The sequence below is a fragment of the Esox lucius genome, chromosome 11 (genome assembly GCF_011004845.1).
Source record: "Esox lucius isolate fEsoLuc1 chromosome 11, fEsoLuc1.pri, whole genome shotgun sequence".
Classification (NCBI taxonomy): Eukaryota; Metazoa; Chordata; class Actinopteri; order Esociformes; family Esocidae; genus Esox; species Esox lucius.
Window position 1 is genome coordinate 42,555,263 of NC_047579.1, and position 19,545 is coordinate 42,574,807.

The 19,545-nt window shown below is 44.2% G+C and overlaps 1 protein-coding gene across 1 annotated transcript in view; it reads right to left on the reverse strand.

Annotated features, from left to right (window-relative positions):
- stat5a (signal transducer and activator of transcription 5a) overlaps window positions 1-19,545 on the reverse strand; it is a 99,427-nt gene that overhangs the window by 16,484 nt on the left and 63,398 nt on the right. The window contains exons 2-7 of the mRNA XM_010874813.4: window positions 16,293-16,356; window positions 6,722-6,859; window positions 3,860-4,016; window positions 2,677-2,766; window positions 1,454-1,628; window positions 8-138 (exon numbers count right to left, since the gene is read on the reverse strand). Coding sequence (XP_010873115.1) covers window positions 8-138; window positions 1,454-1,628; window positions 2,677-2,766; window positions 3,860-4,016; window positions 6,722-6,849 — 681 coding nt within the window. The 5' untranslated portion in view covers window positions 6,850-6,859; window positions 16,293-16,356. The remainder of the gene's footprint in view (window positions 1-7; window positions 139-1,453; window positions 1,629-2,676; window positions 2,767-3,859; window positions 4,017-6,721; window positions 6,860-16,292; window positions 16,357-19,545) is intronic.

Sequence of the window (19,545 nt, forward strand, 5' to 3'; positions counted from 1 at the left end):
AGTTTACCAGTCTGTATTTCTGTAGTGTGTTGGCCTCCCGGGTCAGCCAGGTTTCCACGGTGGCTCTCTTGCTCAGTAGGGTGGGCTCCCTCAGCTGTCTGTCAGCAGGGGGCAGTGTAGCAAGGCTGGTCAGCTGGGCTGCATCCGGGGAGGAGAGAGGCAGGGGAGGTGAGCAGGTCTTACATAAACACACCTGTCTTTTCTTTTCCAGATCACACACACACACATACACAGAAAAGCAAGAAGAGGACTGGCCAGCTCTCTCGTTCCTCTCTAGGTTTCTTCATAGGTTCAGATCCTACTAAGGAGTTATTCTTTGTCATTGTGCATCAGTTTTCTAAGCTGGTCATCCCTATTTCCCATTGCCTCTGGACCAATGTGTAACTCTCCCAGTGCTGTGGACCAATGAGTAACTCTCCCAGTGCTGTGGACCAATAGTAACTCTCCCAGTGCTGTGGACCAATAGTAACTCTCCCAGTGCTGTGGACTAATGAGTAACTCTCCCAGTGCTGTGGACCAATGAGTAACTCTCCCTGTGCCTGTGGACCAATGAATAACTCCCAGTGCCTCTGGACCAATGTGTAACTCTCCCAGTGCTGTGGACCAATAGTAACTCTCCCAGTGCTGTGGACCAATAGTAACTCTCCCAGTGCTGTGGACCAATGTGTAACTCTCCCAGTGCTGTGGACCAATAGTAACTCTCCCAGTGCTGTGGACTAATGAGTAACTCTCCCAGTGCTGTGGACCAATGAGTAACTCTCCCTGTGCCTGTGGACCAATGAATAACTCCCAGTGCCTCTGGACCAGTGAGTAACTCTTCTAGTGCTGTGGACCAATGAGTAACTCTCCCTGTGCCTGTGAACCAACGAATAACTCCCCAGTGCCTCTGGACAAATGAGTAACTCTTCCAGTGCTGTGGACCAATGAGTAACTCACCCTGTGCCTGTGGACCAATGAATAACTCCCCAGTGCCTCTGGACCAATGAATAACTCCCCAGTGCCTCTGGACCAATGAATAACTCCCCAGTGCCTCTGGACCAATGAATAACTCCCCAGTGCCTCTGGACCAATGAATAACTCCCCAGTGCCTCTGGACCAATGAGTAACTCTCCCAGTGCTGTGGACCAATGAGTAACTCTCCCTGTGCATGTGGACCAATGAAAAACTCCCCAGTGCCTGTGGACCAATGAGTAACTCTCCCTGTGCCTGTGGACCAATGAGTAACTCTCCCTGTGCCTGTGGACCAATGAATAACTCCCCAGTGCCTGTGGACCAATGGGTAACTCTCCCAGTGCCTGTAGACTTATGATTAACACAGCACAACACACTGCATGACACAGGCCTGATTTAGAGCTAGGTGTTAGATTGTAACAATGCCTAATAACCTTGTGGGCTACAGGGTTAATGACCAGGGTGCAGATGGTGGAGGCTGGCCAGGGTAGGGCCGACTCACCCTGGATGCGGAGGCTTTCCTGGTACTGGATGATGAAATACTCCTGGTTGTGCTGGAGCTTTCTCAGGTCATTCTCCGTGTCTTGGGTCAGCAGGCGCAGTTCCTCGAACGCCTGGTTAATCTGCTGGTACTTTTGGGACATGCTGTCCAACATCCCGCCCACCGGAGAGCTAGACTGCCAATCAGGAAAAGAAGGAAACGGTGAGGGGGCTGAACTGGTAAACACTGCAGCCTTTTTACTGGATGATCCTTTCGGTTGTGTCAAAGTTAATAAATGAAAGAACTCGCCGGGGAGACGATGAGTATTTCATCAACATCATCATCATCAGCCACAGCAGAAAGACAAACAAACTGCCAAGCCATGAAATCTAAATGTACCTCTTTAACACGGCCCCAATGACCCCTGTGTGTTAAGTTCCCTCCCTAACAACCATAACAAGCAGTGATCACCAGCGACAGAACATGTGAGACCGTGTGGGGAGAAATGTATTTCCTTATCGTGGGCAGACACAGCCAGAGGTTTGTTAGGACTCTGGATGGGCGCACTGCGAAGATAGACGGAATAAACATGCTGGAATGCAATCACTCCGAATATGCAATCCTGTGATAGGAGAAGCATGACCGGACTGGAAATCAATTTAACCCAGGGCTTATTGATATTCAGATGTTTTATGGACCACCGGCTTTATGGTTTCATAACCCTTGTTATAAAGCATCCCATTTCCCTCCATCCACACCAGGCCTTCAGCATTGCTGATTAATGAGAGAGACAAAGTTTATCTTTCGGTGCGCTAAAAGGGCTGGTTCAGTCATTAGGTATGTGTACATGTGAATGTTTGTGCTACGTGAGCGTGTGTGTGTGTGTGTGTGTGCGCGCATGCGTGTGCTTTATGTCTTTGTTGTTTACAGGTCTCCGTATGTCTGAGGGAAATTGAGAGTAATGGGCTTCTGAGGCAGCAGAGCCAACCCCCGATGACTGGGATTTCCATAATGCAATTTACAAATTTTAGGTATCTGCAAATGTTTATATAAGGTGTGGGTATTTCAATATTATTTAAATGTCATTACAGCTTGTGTGTGTGTGTGTGTGTATTCGTGAGTGAACGACTTGAGTGCGTGTTTGTGAGATAAGTTTAAAGGAGGTGAGTGTGTGTATTGTATGTAGCCGAGCTACATGTGTCTGTTATACCCCGGTGGTGGGTGATCATGCGTGCCATACTCACATTAGTGGCCTCTCTAACTAGCCTCTGCTCCGTGTACAGGATGTGTTTGATGCATCTCACCAGCTCCAGAGGACAGCGGTCATACGTGCTCTGAAAGACAAGGACCACATGTGCAGCCGTGTTAGCCGTGTTAGCCGCTGACTGGCAGTACGGCCCTGCACACAGCGCAGACCAATTTAGACCGCTCCCGCGCTGCGGCAGACCGCCGCTCTACAGCCCCGCCCCCCCCACCTCCCTGAGCCCCGCTAAACCCAATTAGACAAGGCTAATGAGATCCCTCTCTCAAGCGGAGACTACCTGATCTGACATGCACTGGCTACATTTCTCTTTCATTTCCCGCATACACACACTGAGGCGCCGCGCCGGGTTGGCGGATTTGGCCCTGCGTGGTGTTATGTTGACAGCATGCCGTCTCCTCCCATCGGGGGAAGGTGGCAGGAGCCAGCGTGTCGCCCCGTCTGAACCCTGTCCGTAAGGCGGCGGACACGCTGACATCTGTGGGCGAAGAGCGCCGTCTTAAATAGCAACACTGCCTGTACCCATGCCAACAAGCCTTCAGCGGAGTTTGGTGTCAGATGAATTGAAATAATTATGGACACAATCGGACTGGAGTAGTTGGCTATTGTTATAGTCCTGTATGACTGGGAGTTTATAATGGGTTTATTAGTAATCAGCACTGGCACTGATCGGATTACCTCCACTGGATTTTACAGTATCAATCTCACCTTCCTCAAAGGTCAAATGCGGGGTGGTTATTTACAACAGATCACCTTGTCCTGCCAGGGATTTGAGCCAGTGAACCTTTGCTAAATACAATCAGTCCCACCTAGCTAGTTTTTATCTGTGATAAGGCACTGGCCTTTACTGGCTCAATCCATCCCACAGGCACCTTGCTGGCCTAGTTTCCCAGTTTTACCTTGAGATAGTCCTCACCTTCAGCTGGCTGGCCTAGTTTCCCAGTTTTACCATGAGAACATCCTCACCTTCAGCTGGCTGGCCTAGTTTCCCAGTTTGACCTTGAGATTGTCCTCACCTTCAGCTGGCTGGCCTAGTGTCCCAGTTTTACCATCAGATAATCTTTACCTTCAGCTGGCTGGCCTAGTTTCCCAGTTTGACCTTGAGATCGTCCTCACCTTGAGCTGGCTGGCCTAGTTTCCTAGCTTGACCTTGAGATCGTCCTCACCTTCAGCTGGCCAGCGTAGTGTCCCAGTTTGATCTTGAGCAGGAAGCCATCCTCCCCCACTTGATGCTCAGCCTTGTTCTGAAGCTCCTGGATCAGGCTGTCCAGCAGACGCTTGGCCTTAAACTCCTCCTGGGGGTTCTCCAAGTCGATCGTATCCCTAGTACAGAAAGAGACAGCAGCATATATGTTAATGCTTAGCGATATTTGTATGTACACGCATGTTGTAGGACATGGGTAAGTATTCCGTTAGGGGATAGAACACAGGCTTAAGAGTGTTTTAATGACACACCTTTTTCCGAAACACACTAATTTCCAAAACACCATTCAGATATAACCTTTATTAAGTACACAGTTGAGGCAATTTTTGACACTGATAGAAATGAAAGATAAGCTGCTCAGGTCTCGGATCCGTTCTCTTTTCTTTGCCATAACATCCTAATCATTCCGCACTGATTAGGCTTACAACTGTATTTATTGGTTTGTTTTCATTTTAGTTGCTGCGATAAAACATGGACTTAATCCCAAATTGGATATCAGGAAATTGGGGATAAGAACGAGGTATCAGTAAAATTAATCAGTGGGCTGAAAACCTTAAATACCACTGTCCTACAGAGATATCACCACCTAACCATGGAAAGGTTTATTCAGTTTGATTCTGTTCATTACATTTTCACATGTTGTTACATATCATAAATACAGAAATACTGGCACGAGGACGAGGATTGGGAAACCCAGCCCTAGGAAAAAATATCATGATTTATTTAACTTGTTATGAATCTAACTGTTAAAATAGTGAACATTTATCAAAGAAAAATAATCACCATTGACAAATATTTTATCCAAAATATGAGAGCCACAATTATTGGCACCTTTTAATTTTATACTTTGTTCACCCTCTCTTTGCCAAGATAGAAGCTCTGAGTCATGTCCTATAATGTTTGATGAGGTGGGAGAACATATAGGTAGGGATTGGAGAACATTCCCCGTACAGAAATTCTCCAGATCCTACAAAGTCCTTGTTCCTTGCTTGGTCCCCCCTCTTTAGCTTGCTCCACAGATGTTCAATGGGAGATAGTTCAGGGGACAGTGAGGGCCATTACAAAAGCCTGGTCCTATGGTCATAGAACAATTTTTGTGTGGATTTGAAAGTATGCTTTGGATCGCTGTCCTGCTGGAAGATCCAAGGACCCACCCAGTTGTCTACTGGTACTTGAGGGCGTTTGTGTGGCCATGTATCTCAACACGGGTCCCAGGGCCTTTGGAAGTAAGCAAGCCCCACAACAAAAGATCTACCATTACACTTCACAGTGGGTATTACTTTCTTTTTGCATGACCCTGACTCTTTTTACGCCACACCCACCTCTAGTTGTTTATGAAAAGTTAAATGCTTTACTCATCAGACCATAGACATTTAAAAACTCCAGGCACTTATGTTTGTGGTTTGGAAACACCAAAGGCTTTCTTTTAGCATCACTTCCAAATAATTTGTTGGCATGGAGCAGGCGTCTAATCATAGTTTTGGAGACTTTTTGATCCCAAAATCTAACCAACTTCTGCAATTTCAAAAATATCATGATTTATTAGCTTGATCTTACAGTCAAAACTTGTTATGAACCTAACCATTAAATTTGTGAAAATGTATCCAAGAAAAATAATCACCATTGACAAATATTTTATCCAAAATATGAGCCACAATTATTGGCACCTCTGCATTTTATATTTTGTTCACCCTCTCTTTGCCAAGATAGAAGCTCTGAGTCATGTCCTATAATGTTTGATGAGGTGGGAGAACATATAGGTAGGGATTGGAGAACATTCCCCGTACAGAAATTCTCCAGATCCTACAAAGTCCTTGTTCCTTGCTTGGTCCCCCCTCTTTAGCTTGCTCCACAGATGTTCAATGGGAGATAGTTCAGGGGACAGTGAGGGCCATTACAAAAGCCTGGTCCTATGGTCATAGAACAATTTTTGTGTGGATTTGAAAGTATGCTTTGGATCGCTGTCCTGCTGGAAGATCCAAGGACCCACCCAGTTGTCTACTGGTACTTGAGGGCGTTTCTGTGGCCATGTATCCCAACAAGGGTCCCAGGGCCTTTGGAAGTAAGCAAGTCCCACAACAAAAGATCTACCATTACACTTCACAGTGGGTATTACTTTCTTTTTGCATGACCCTGACTCTTTTTACGCCACACCCACCTCTAGTTGTTTATGAAAAGTTAAATGTTTTACTCATCAGACCATAGACATTTAAAAACTCCAGGCACTTATGTTTGTGGTTTGGAAACACCAAAGGCTTTCTTTTAGCATCACTTCCAAATAATTTGTTGGCATGGAGCAGCCGTCTAATCATAGTTTTGGAGACTTTTTGATCCCAAAATCTAACCAACTTCTGCAATTTCAAAAATATCATGATTTATTAGCTTGATCTTACAGTCAAAACTTGTGATGAACCTAACCGTTAAATTCGTGAAAATGTATCCAAGAAAAAAATGTCACCTTATATTTATACCCTAGTGAATCAGAATGTCATAAATGACCACCAGAGAGTTCCCAAAGACTAAAGATGAACTTTAAAATGTTCTTAATTTAAATCTATATCAAATGGATTTTGTTTATAAGACTTTCTAGTCAATAATTGAGTTTTTGAATAAACAAATAATTGATTTGACGACAATTTTCACACAATCAAATGTTACACTAATGTAATGATTGTCCTACGAATGTTCAAAATAAAAAATCTTGAATTTCGCCTTCAGAGGCTTTTGGAAAGCCAGGCCCCCAAACAGTAACAAATGCCCCATGCATTTCGGGTAAAGCGTGCCTTTCTGACAGCTGGAGCAGTGGGCTTTGTGCTGCACTTACCAGAGCTGGCCCTCCAGCCACTGGGCCAGGTAGTGGCGCACCTCGATGGGGAAGTGCTGTCCGTAGAGAGACTGCATCTGGTGTAATGCCTCCCCCTGCAGCTGCTGGGCCTGGATCCACACTGCCATCTTACACGCCCTGGGATGGGAGGTGGAGAGGAGGTGATGGGAGAAGGAGAGCAAGAGTGTTGATAGGGAGAAGAGGGGAGGAGGAGAGTTGACAGAGAAGGAGAGCGTGGAGGGGAGGAGGAGAGGAGTTGATAGGAAGGAGAGAGGGAATGACAGGAGAGGGAGAAAGAGGGGAGGTGAGGAGTCAGTGGGGAAATGGAGAGAGGGGAGGAAGAGAGGAGCTGACAGGAAGGAGGGAGAAGGTAGGAGGGGAGAAAGACATGAGAGAGTGGGGAGGATAGGAGTTAATAGGGAAAAGGGGAGAGGGGAGGAGTTGACAGGAAGGAGCGAGGGGAGGAGGAGAGGAGTTGACAGGGAGAGGGAGGCGAGCGAAAGGGGAGGAGAGGATGTGTGGAGCAGATTTGAAGAGACAGCAGAGAGAGAGAGCGACAATGGTCATCGAATATGAAGTGACATGGGAAAAAAAGAGCAGTATCTTAATGAAAAGAGGGAACAAAGTGTAAGAGGCTGATCTGATATTCCTGAATGCCATGGAGTGGTTGGACTGGTTGTGTTCGCTCTGCTATGGAGGAGCTAAGAGTCTAAACAGTCTGCTTTGTGTTGAGTCAACACCCGCATGAGGCTTCTGGGCCAAATACACATATTCAGGTACGTGGTCAATATAGAACAATGCAGGTCCTTCAGCACGTGTTAGTTATGTCTCTCAGCACATATTCAGGTACGTGGTCAATATAGGACAATACAGGTCACTCAGCACGTGTTAGTTATGTCTCTCAGCACATATTCAGGTACGTGGTCAATATAGAACAATGCAAGTCCTTCAGCACGTGTTAGTTATGTCTCTCAGCACATATTCAGGTACGTGGTCAATATAGAACAATGCAAGTCCTTCAGCACGTGTTAGTTATGTCTCTCAGCACATATTAAGATATGTGGTCAATATAGAACAATGCAGGTCCCTCAGCACGTGTTAGTTATGTCTCTCTGCACATATTGAGGTATGTGGCCAATATAAGACAATGCAGGTCCCTCACTATGTGTTAGTTATGTCTCTCTGCACATATTCAGATATGTGGCCAATATAAGACAATCCAGGTCCCTCAGCACGTGTTAGTTATGTCTCTCTGCACATATTCAGATATGTGGCCAATATAAGACAATGCAGGTCCCTCAGCAGGTGTTAGTTATGTCTCTCTGCACATATTCAGATATGTGGCCAATATAAGACAATGCAGGTCCCTCACTATGTGTTAGTTATGTCTCTCTGCACATATTGAGGTATGTGGCCAATATAAGAAAATGCAGGTCCCTCACTATGTGTTAGTTATGTCTCTCAGCACATATTGAGGTATGTGGCCAATATAAGACAATGCAGGTCCCTCAGCAGGTGTTAGTTATGTCTCTCTGCACATATTGAGGTATGTGGCCAATATAAGACAATGCAGGTCCCTCACTATGTGTTAGTTATGTCTCTCAGCACATATTGAGGTATGTGGCCAATATAAGACAATGCAGGTCCCTCACTATGTGTTAGTTATGTCTCTCAGCACATATTGAGGTATGTGGCCAATATAAGACAATGCAGGTCCCTCACTATGTGTTAGTTATGTCTCTCTGCACATATTGGTATTTGTGGTCTGAGGAAACGTATTGATTAAGGTGCATATTGTGATTTTTGTCTTTGACGATAATCCCACTATATTATCTGGACACAATATTTGTAATAATTTGCTAGTTGGCTGTATGCTAATTAAAATGTGAAAGTTTCAACTTCAAATTATCTACTGAATCAGGAACCGGTTTGTTTTCAGTCCTGTTACTTCCATGACTGAAATCTATTGGCTTTGCCCTGTCCCTTTGCAGAAGACATGAGGTGAGCAATGTTTGAAACTTGAACAAAAAGCATTACACTTTCATTTCACTAAAAACACCATGCTAGAGTGACAACCAGCCATGGGTACTATGAACCCTGGTGGTCCTTCATCTATCCAGCAGAGGTATTTGAGAAGACACATGAGACCATAGGGTCACTGCAAAAAGGCACATAGTGGGTTCTTCAGAGGTACTCAGTGCTGGACAAAATGCAGCTGGTGGTACAGAAACAGAAAAACGGTTAGGCACCACTTTTAATAAAAGCTAGATTAAGAAATATACCCTCAACAGAAAAACCGACAACAGAGGTACACTCAGTGAGCCTGGTTGACACAGTACAGTATAGAACAACTGACCAACACCTGAGCACCAAGAGAAAGAAGGAGAAAAACAAAGAGAAAGTCATAGAGTACGAGTAATAAGAGAGACAGGCAGATAGAGAACAATAAAGATAGATGCAGAGTGTGAAAGGAAGGTAAACACAGAGCAACTGGCAGACTGAGAGCCAGAAAGAGAGTAGGAGAGAGAGGCAGATTGTGGTAGATAGAGAAATCCGAATGAAAAAGAGAAATATATACAGCTTTCCTTTTCAAAAAAGTTTTGAGTGAGGAACAGAAGTCTCTTAATTGTAACCCTTCTCTCCATTACTCAAAACCTTCCTTTTTGACTTTTTTGGAAAGGAAAGAAAAAGGTGCAGTGGTCTCTTAATTGTTTCCGTAGCTGTATAAATACACAGTGGGGAGAACAAGTATTTGATTCACCGCAGGTTTTCCTACTTACAAAGCATGTAGAGGTCTGTAATTTTTATCATAGGTACACTTCAACTGTGAGTGACGGAATCTAAAACATAAATCCATAAAATCACATTGCATGATTTTTAAATAATTAATTTGCGTAAGTATTTGATCACCTACCAACCAGTAAGAATTCCATCTCTCACAGACCTGTTAGTTTTTCTTTAAGAAGCCCTCCTGTTCTCCACTCATTACCTGTATTAACTGCACCTGTTTGAACTCTTTACCTGTATAAAAGACACCTGTCCACACACTCAATCAAACAGACTCCAACTTCTCCACAATGGCCAAGACCAGAGAGCTGTGTAAGGACATCAGGGATACAATTGTAGACCTGCACAAGGCTGGGATGGGCTACAGAGCAATAGGCAAGCAGCTTGGTGAGAAGGCAACAACTGTTGGTGCAATTATAAGAAAATGGAAGAAGTTCAAGATGACGATCAATCTCCCTCGGTCTGGGGCTCCATGAGAGTTCTCACCTCGTGGGGCATCAATGATCATGAGGAAGGTGAGGGATCAGCCCAGAACTACACGGCAGGACCTGGTCAATGACCTGAAGAGAGCTGGGACCACAGTCTCAAAGAAAACTATTAGTAACACACTACGCCATCATGGATTAAAATCCTGCAGCGCACGCAAGGTCCCCATGCTCAAGCCAGCGCATGTCCAGGCCCGTCTGAAGTTTGCCAATGACGATCTGGATGATCCAGAGGTGGAATGGGAGAAGGTCATGTGGTCTGATGAGACAGAATTATAACTTTTTGGTCTAAACTCCACCCGTAGTGTTTGGAGGAAGAAGAAGGATGAGTATAACCCCAAGAACACCATCCCAACCGTGAAGCATGGAGGTGGAAACATCATTCTTTTGGGATGCTTTTCTGCAAAGGGGACAGGACGACTGCACTGTATTGAGGGCAGGATGGATGGGCCCATGTATCGCAAGATCTTGTATTGAAGAAGGTGGGTCTTCCAGCATGACAACGACCCGAAACACACAGCCAGGGCAACTAAAGAGTTGCTCCATAAGAAGCATCTCAAGGTCCTGGAGTGGCCTAGCCAGTCTCCAAACCTGAACCCAATAGAAAATCAACTGAAAGTCTGTATTGCCCAGTGACAGCCCCGAAACCTGAAGGATCTGGAGAAGGTCTGAATGGAGGAGTGGGCCAAAATCCCTGCTGCAGTGTGTGCAAACCTGGTCAAGAACTACAGAAAACGTATGATCTATGTAATTGCAAACAAAGGTTTCTGTACCAAACATTAAGTTGTGCTTTTCTGATGTATCAAATACTTATGTTATGCAATAAAATGATAATTAATTACTTAAAAATCCAGAAAATCCAGAAAAAATCCAGAAAAATGATTTCCTGGATTTTTGTTTAAGACTCCATCACTCACATTTGAGTACTTATGATAAACATTACAGACTTCTACATGCTTTGTAAGTGGGAAAACCTGAAACATATGCAGTGTATCAAATACTTGTTCTCCCCACTGTATATACACACATACATACCAAAGAGAGAGAGGTATAGAGAGGAGAGAGAGAGAGAGAGAAGGAGAGAGACCAGAACATCCCACCAATCACAACTTAATTACCTCACAGTCAAAACACAAACACAGAGTTAAATGCTGTGTTATCTGGCCTGAACTGACATTTACCCACGGCAAACTATTGAAGCATGGCTAGTATTAAGAAAAAAACTTCAAAAAGGACCGGCTCAGTGAGCAGAGCCTTGTCGCTGAGAAATCAAGACACAGGAAAACCTGACTGTCTGCAGAGAAAACCTCTGCCATCAGTGCACCACAGCAGAGCCTAAGACAGAGGTGCATTTCCCAACATTAATGTCAGAAATAAGACAATTAAGAGTTACATTTTTTGGGAGATGACCTTGAGAGATCCGTACCGGCAGCACACAATGTTGTCACAAAATTTGGGTCTGGGTCCCAAAATCCTGCCTTTTGACGTTTTTAAATTGTATTGCATATTGTATATTTGTCTTCCCTTGATAAATGTTTTACTAATCATCATTCTTACAATTGTGATTATTAGCAATAAAATATTGTATCGTAAATTTCATTAATATTAATCCCCACAGTATATTACAGAATATATCCATTGTTAAGTCATGCCAATAAAATAATATGAATTCAACTGACTTGATGAAGGTAGGCAGAGAGGGAGCAACATGAGAACAAAACCCATCTGTGACCAGGTGGGTGACGCTAATCAAGTCAGCTCATGTGTTTACACACCCAGACAACCCACATCCCCTTGACTGCTGTAACCTGGCATACCCTGCACTTCGCTCTAACCTTTCACTCAGCCACCCCACCTAAATATCTGTAGCGCTACGACATCCGCTATTCACTACAACAAACAGGCCTTTCGGTTGCTAAGCTTTCAGTTTCGCAGAATGAAATCAATACATTGCGGAAGTGTTACTAAACAAAACAAAAACGATTGTGAAAGCATGACAGATGGTCTAAGTGCACTGTGAGCTGAGGTGACAGCGACTGGAGTGTATATAAATGGAACTCCATGACAGAATCCATGCTGAAGGGACTGAGGTATGAAACTGGGCATTTTTCTCCCAATGCATAAAGATCTACGCCGGTCAAGGTGATCAGGCCCCATATCTAGGAGCCTGCTGAAAGTTTCAGCCTCCACTCTTGGACTGGGGCCCTCATTTGGAAAGTAGAGTCACACCTGGATTGCAAAGAAACCTGTAAGGAATGTCATTCAAAGCAACAGAAGTGTATTCACTGCTCAACAATAACATGGCCACAGTGAACGGCCAAAGAGAATGCGCCATCCTGCCTGTTAACACAAGTCCATCCTGCCTGTTAACATAAGTCCACCCTGCCTGTTGACATAATGTCCATCCTGCCTGTTGACATAAGTCCATCCTGCCTGTTGACATATGTCCATCCTGCCTGTTGACAAATGTCCCTCCTGCCCGGTTGTTGATCATAACCGGTGACTGCTGGTCTAACAGTGTCGGTTAGTAGATCGCTAGGAGCTCCAAGTAATCACTGAGCTGGTTGCTCTTTGCCGCAGACTACATTCCTCTTATCAAGTTTCCAACGCACAGCACTCTTCCTTGAGGACGGCACATGTCGCGTTAAGCATCTGTGGTGCCTGAACTACAAACTCATATAATACAGCCTCAGAGCGAACTCCTGTAACTTCCTGCTGTGGACTACAGTACCATGCATCTTGTAGACACAGAAATCTATTGTTGGCCTCTCAACAAATACTGTTATTATACCCTGAGACAGGAAACACAGACGCACTGGACATCACTATTTCCAATGCTCCAGGCAACACTGGACATCACTATTCCCAATGCCACAGGCAACACTGCACATCACTATTCTCAATGCTCCAGGAAACACTGCACATCACTATTCTCAATGCCCAGGGCAACACTGCACATCACTATTCCCAATGCCCTGGGCAACACTGTGCATAACTATTCCCAATGCCCAGGGCAACACTGTACATCACCATTCTCAATGCCCAGGGCAACACTGCACATAACTATTCCCAATGCCCAGGGCAACACTGCACATAACTATTCCCAATGCCCAGGGCAACACTGTACATCACTATTCCCAATGCCCAGGGCAACACTGTGCATAACTATTCCCAATGCCCAGGGCAACACTGTACATCACTATTCCCAATGCCCAGGGCAACACTGTACATCACTATTCCCAATGCCCAGGGCAACACTGTACATCACTATTCCCAATGCCCAGGGCAACACTGTACATCACTATTCCCAATGCCCAGGGCAACACTGCACATCACTATTCTCAATGCCCAGGGCAACACTGCACATCACTATTCTCAATGCCCAGGGCAACACTGCACATCACTATTCCCAATGCCCAGGGCAACACTGTACATCACTATTCCCAATGCCCAGGGCAACACTGCACATCACTATTCTCAATGCCCAGGGCAACACTGCACATCACTATTCCCAATGCCCAGGGCAACACTGTGCATAACTATTCCCAATGCCCAGGGCAACACTGTACATCACCATTCTCAATGCCCAGGGCAACACTGCACATAACTATTCCCAATGCCCAGGGCAACACTGCACATAACTATTCCCAATGCCCAGGGCAACACTGTACATCACTATTCCCAATGCCCAGGGCAACACTGTGCATAACTATTCCCAATGCCCAGGGCAACACTGTACATCACTATTCCCAATGCCCAGGGCAACACTGTACATCACTATTCCCAATGCCCAGGGCAACACTGTGCATAACTATTCCCAATGCCCAGGGCAACACTGTACATCACTATTCCCAATGCCCAGGGCAACACTGTACATCACTATTCCCAATGCCCAGGGCAACACTGTACATCACTATTCCCAATGCCCAGGGCAACACTGTACATCACTATTCCCAATGCCCAGGGCAACACTGTACATCACTATTCCCAATGCCCAGGGCAACACTGTACATCACCATTCTCAATGCCCAGGGCAACACTGCACATCACTATTCTCAATGCCCAGGGCAACACTGTACATCACTCTTCACAGTAACCTGGGTGACACTGCACATGCACACAACTGGGCCTGGCAGGCAGTTAGCACTGCGATAAGAAGGGGGCAGTGTGCCACCTTGCTGGGTGAGGAAACACCAACTTCCCATCAAGTTTGAAAAATGTCTGGCTCAGTGAGGTTTGATGTGGTCCAGAAGTGTGAGAAAGGGTTTTGCTAAACAGCACACTCAGTTTTATCAGAATTTGTATTGAAGCATTATCGAGAGCTAAAATTATTTGTAAAAATATTCATGTTATACTGATCGCACAACTGTCAATTTGTGTGTAATCACTGTTGTCCTTGATTGGTAGAGCCATTGAATGTCTTTCAGTGATGTTCCTCACAGCAGATAGATTGATAAATGTATGATAGAAATGTTTCCACTCTGGAGGGCGGTACTTCCTGTCTCAATCCTTTCTCCTTCCCCTCCCCTGTTTTAAAAACATCTGGATACTGCAGACAGTGGCTACTGCTTGCTGGCTATCTAAGTACCGTTACATTATATAAGAAAATGGCTTGTAATCATGATTTGAAGGATATACGTTTACAAGTGATCTTACGTGGAGTTGTTGAACTGTAAATGTTTGAACCCAAACTTTCTTCTGTTGATATCCTGGTGAAACGTATTCAGATATGGATTTAAGAATTTACTAATTGCATTTACTACAGACATTTTATAAGGACCATGATCACAAATTAAATAGTTCAATTCTATGGATTTGTTCCCTGCTTCTTGTTATTTAAAAAAAAAAAATGGACATTTATTTGAGATTTGCTAATTGAAAACAATGTCTGTGGGAATTAACTATTCGGACCTTTGGCTATCTATCTAAAATGTATATAGTACTGTTTAGACATGGCTACTGTTTTTGAAACAACATTTGCTAGTTAACGATGCTTAATGAATAGGGTTCTGTCAATCTTTTTAATTTAGTCAATCTTTTAACACCTTGAATACTTTGCTGTTATACAAGTTTAATGTGTCATCATGGTCACATTAACTTCACCTGTATTTACCAAAGCCTATGGTAAGGTTTGAGTTATTTCTGACAGCAGTTAAAACTCCCAGTTTGATTAAGTAAATGTTGCCCAAATAATGAATGGCCCAAATAATTAATGGCCCAAATAATGCCCAAATAATAATTTTTTGGGGCAATTCATTACTAAACATAGCAATAAATACTGTATGCAATTTAACTGCATTAGGTGGATTGCGCTGCTCGCTTCTATCTGCGCTTGTTCTTTCCATAAAGTTTATTTTCTCTTGCATTAGGTTAATAGACTAACTAGCACATTCTGAACATGAAGGACATGGCCAATATGGCCAATAGGAACATATGCAAATAGACCATTTGGCATTGTTGTCCTGCTTGTCGTTCACTGCTTAGCATGTGCAAAAGCCAGAACTGGGCAGTGCGAGTACAGAAATAGTAAAACATCTTCTTTGACATTATGATGTCATCACTATCAACAAGGTGTTCAGACATGGTCGCCAGGCGATGGTCCCAACACTCAGGCCCTATAAGGAACCATACAGGAAGTGCTGTGAGTCTACAGAGCTGGTTCAGGTAATGTCATGCTGTTAGGTTGTATCTCACGGTGCCCGCAATCACACAACCCTGAAACATAAACACACAATGTCCCACTACTGTACACACACAAACACACACTCACATACTGATTAATACACAGACACACACACACTGGTTGATAATCAACTGTCAACACATCAGAGCGAATCAATCCGTCGTTGTCGGTGTCTGTGGTTGCTGTGTGTTGCCAGTAAACAAACTCTGTCAGGCGGTGGGTTACAGACAGACAGAGACAGACAGAAATACATACAGAAACAGACAGACAGCCATTGAAACACAGACAGACAGGCAAATGGACAGAACGGCAAACAGGCAGACGACTTCCCCGTACTCTCACCATTCTCACCACAATATCTAAATGCTGTGGGGAGGTGAGGAGAAGTGAAAGTTGCACTCTCTTGCTCCCCCCCCCTTCAGCATTCACCCCTCACTTGGATCGCAGGTCGAATAAACACAGATATCTGACCCAACGAGAGATCTAGCGCCGTTAAAAAGCATATTTGATCTAATCAGAGATTGAGCAGTGTAAAACACATATTTGACCTAATAAGAGATCTAGCTGTGTAAAAAAATTGAAATAATAACACAAAAGAGAAAGTTCCACTGCATACCTGTCTATCTCCCGTGTTTGTTACCATGTAAGAGCAGGATATTCTGAAGAGGAGCACCCCAGACCTAAGAGAGAGGGAGACCAACAGAAAGAGAAAGAGGAAGTGAGTAAAACTGGGTGCTACTGCGGAAGTTGCCTTTTCTAATTGTCTTTAAGGGTATGTACTCTATTGGATTTTCTCACTGAAGGAGGTCACGCAGGCCAGCACTACGCCGACAATTACAGAGGCATAGCAACGTCACCACCGGTTTCAGGTTATAATACAGTTATATACTGTATACTTATTTTTCATTGGCATCTCCACGGGGCATTGCATTCGTGTTAACTATCTTGTCAAACACAAATTGACATGACACCTGTAAACTAGTAAGACATTAAACAAATGTGGGTTTGTCGACTAACACTTCATATCAAGCTGTTCATTCTATGGGGGGTGGGGGGGCAGCAATATGCTTTGTAAACAGCACGCCCAACCCCTGATCTCCTCAGAGCCTGCCGAGGAGCTGTGAGGTTTAGGGAGCGTTAGTGGGAGGAGGACCTTTTTGAAGTGTTAGGAGATGAGGAGAATATAGTAAGACATTGATTGATTAGACAGAGACAGCTCTTTTCTCCGGTAGAAAAAGCAGAACATCAGGAGGCCACATGCTTTCACTGTCCTGAAGCTCCAGACAAAACATTCTCCCTGACACCAACCGTCCTTCCTTCCCCCAAACGCACACATCCCAACAGTCAAACAACGGAACCAGCTAAATCACCCCGGTAAAAAGGAAATGTGTTTGGTGCCTGGTGGCTGAGATGTTGGGAGGCACATGGCAGACACCCAGATGGAGACACAGACAGACATGTGACCACACCAACATTGCCTCTAACCAGCCTTTCTGCATTAGACAGACTGAGTCAGTCAGGCAGCTAGTCAGACAGTCTGACAGACATACAGTCAGTCAGACAACTAGGCAGTCAGTCAGTCCACCAGAAATCTATGTCTTTGTCTGTTTCCTGGCTGACTGTCTTATGACTCCAATTTAAGTGGAAAAAATGGAAAAGGAGAGAAAAGGGACGCACCACAGAAACAGCAAAATATCAGACAATTTGGTGTAAAACAAGCTACATCCTGGTTCTTCACGCTGTGTTACATGACCCAGGTGTCATTCAGAGGAAATGTGGTGTTCATGAGACTGGTAACTCTAAAGATAGATAACCAGATCGTATCTTCACTAACATTCAGGTCGGGAAGTTGGAACTTTAGTTACATGGAATTGGAAGACAGTTGGCAGACAGTTAGAAAAATATTTATCCAAGTCAGAGCTTTTATTTATTTCCCTCAGTTGTCAAGGATATACTGAGGTGGGAATATCAGTCTTCCAACTGTCCAAACTGTCAGAGATCCAAACATACAGAAGTGACCAGTGCCGTTGTTCTGATCAACACACTGATGCAAATAGATAACCTCAGAGCGTAACTGTAAGACATTTTCAGAATTATTAAAATGTACCGCAAATGTCATCCCCCAGGCTTACGTGTACACGGTTCGTCGAATTCAATTACCTGGTAATGGAGTCATAAGTCAATACAGTTGAACTACCTCTGTGAGTTCAGGACCCATCAGGAAAAAATGCATAACAGTAGTCCAACTATGAGGACAAAATGAAACAGCGTGGTAGTAGAATGGAGTGCTTCCTTTCCTTCATACAGGCGTTTATGGATTTATCTGTCCTGGCCTGTCCAACAAAGTCTTATAGATGGCAGTTTTACAAATACTTGCGCTGCGCCTTTCAACTGCGTTTGATCCGTGAACCTCGCCAACGGTTTCTCGAATGCCGATTGACTGTTGTGATGTTCCAGCTGGTTGTTTGGTGAGGAATGAATGACTGCGTGCATGTGCAATTGATAGGCTTAGGGCTGTCCGGACTATATTTCCGATGCCTGCACCCTCTAATGTTAATAAACGACCGAAAGTGAAGTAACACGATTAAACAAAGAAGTAACATATTGAACAGTGTTTCTAATAACGTGTCAGAAAAGTGCCCCAGTAAAAAGGCTTTCTTTGGAGCGTCTGACACACCTGTTCAATGGCACCATGACTGTGCAGGCCCTGTACCCTGTCCCAGGTAGACACCAATAACCAACAGGGGCAGTCTTCATGAACTATTTACATGCCATATGTATGACTCTCACAGCGGCTATGGTACTGAGGACTGTCTATTTATTTCCTCACGGACAACTTGCAACGGAAAAACAAGAGTCTCACAAAGGAGGAATGTGTTGCACCTGACTCAGTAGACCGATAATTTACTACTGCTTCATGTATTTAATTTAATCAGTAGTCGCCCACAGAAAGCAGATACGGAAAACATCACAACACAGCAAACATTAATATGGATGATATCACTAGACTAGACGTTAAATTAAATAGACTTAATATAGGGAGACCTGATGAATGTGTATCCATCCCTCCATTAATGAGCCACCTGTGGACAGTCAGTAGCCTAGTGCCCTATAGCCAAAGAGCACAGTAATTCATATTCCCCATGCTGGTTTCCATTTACAGCAACAACAAAAAAAAACAGGGAACCTCCACCTTCTCACCATCACCATCTATAAGAACAATCACATGATTGCAACCTGCAATCAAAGCATCGGGTTTAGAGGATCTTGTCTCGGAGACAAGGCCCTCCCCAAACTATTTACTAAACCTTCATATTGTATTTTGTCTTTTTTGTTCATTCAGTAAAGCCCTAAACTAGATTTTTGATAATGTAGGTTAAACATCCTTGAATGATGACACATTATCATAGTTCAACACCAGTGAACTCACTAACAAGCCCGTGAGCACCTCCATCTAATCTCAAATTGTACAATATTATCCTCTGTTATTGAAGAAAATGCGTTACTCTGATATGATATCCACTTTAGGGGTTATGACTGTTATCAGACAATGTGTCCAGTTAGCAAAGGCACACCAAAGCAGATAGATATCTAAAGCACAGAAACAACGTCACACACTCTTCTGCAGCCTTGCAAGCGAATACACAGATCCACACAGTGGCTGCTTTCCGCTTTAGTCAAAGGACAGGCCTCGGTTATCTCATCTTTACCGTGGCCTTCTCTTCAAAGACCAGAAGGTCCAGACCGCCAGCCCTCGTGTTTGATCCTTATCACTTCTCCTGAAGATGAAAAAGAGGTTGGCTCCTTTACCCACGTCGTTCTCACGCAAATCTCATTGGCCCCGTGCCGCCCGGACTGGATCTATTATT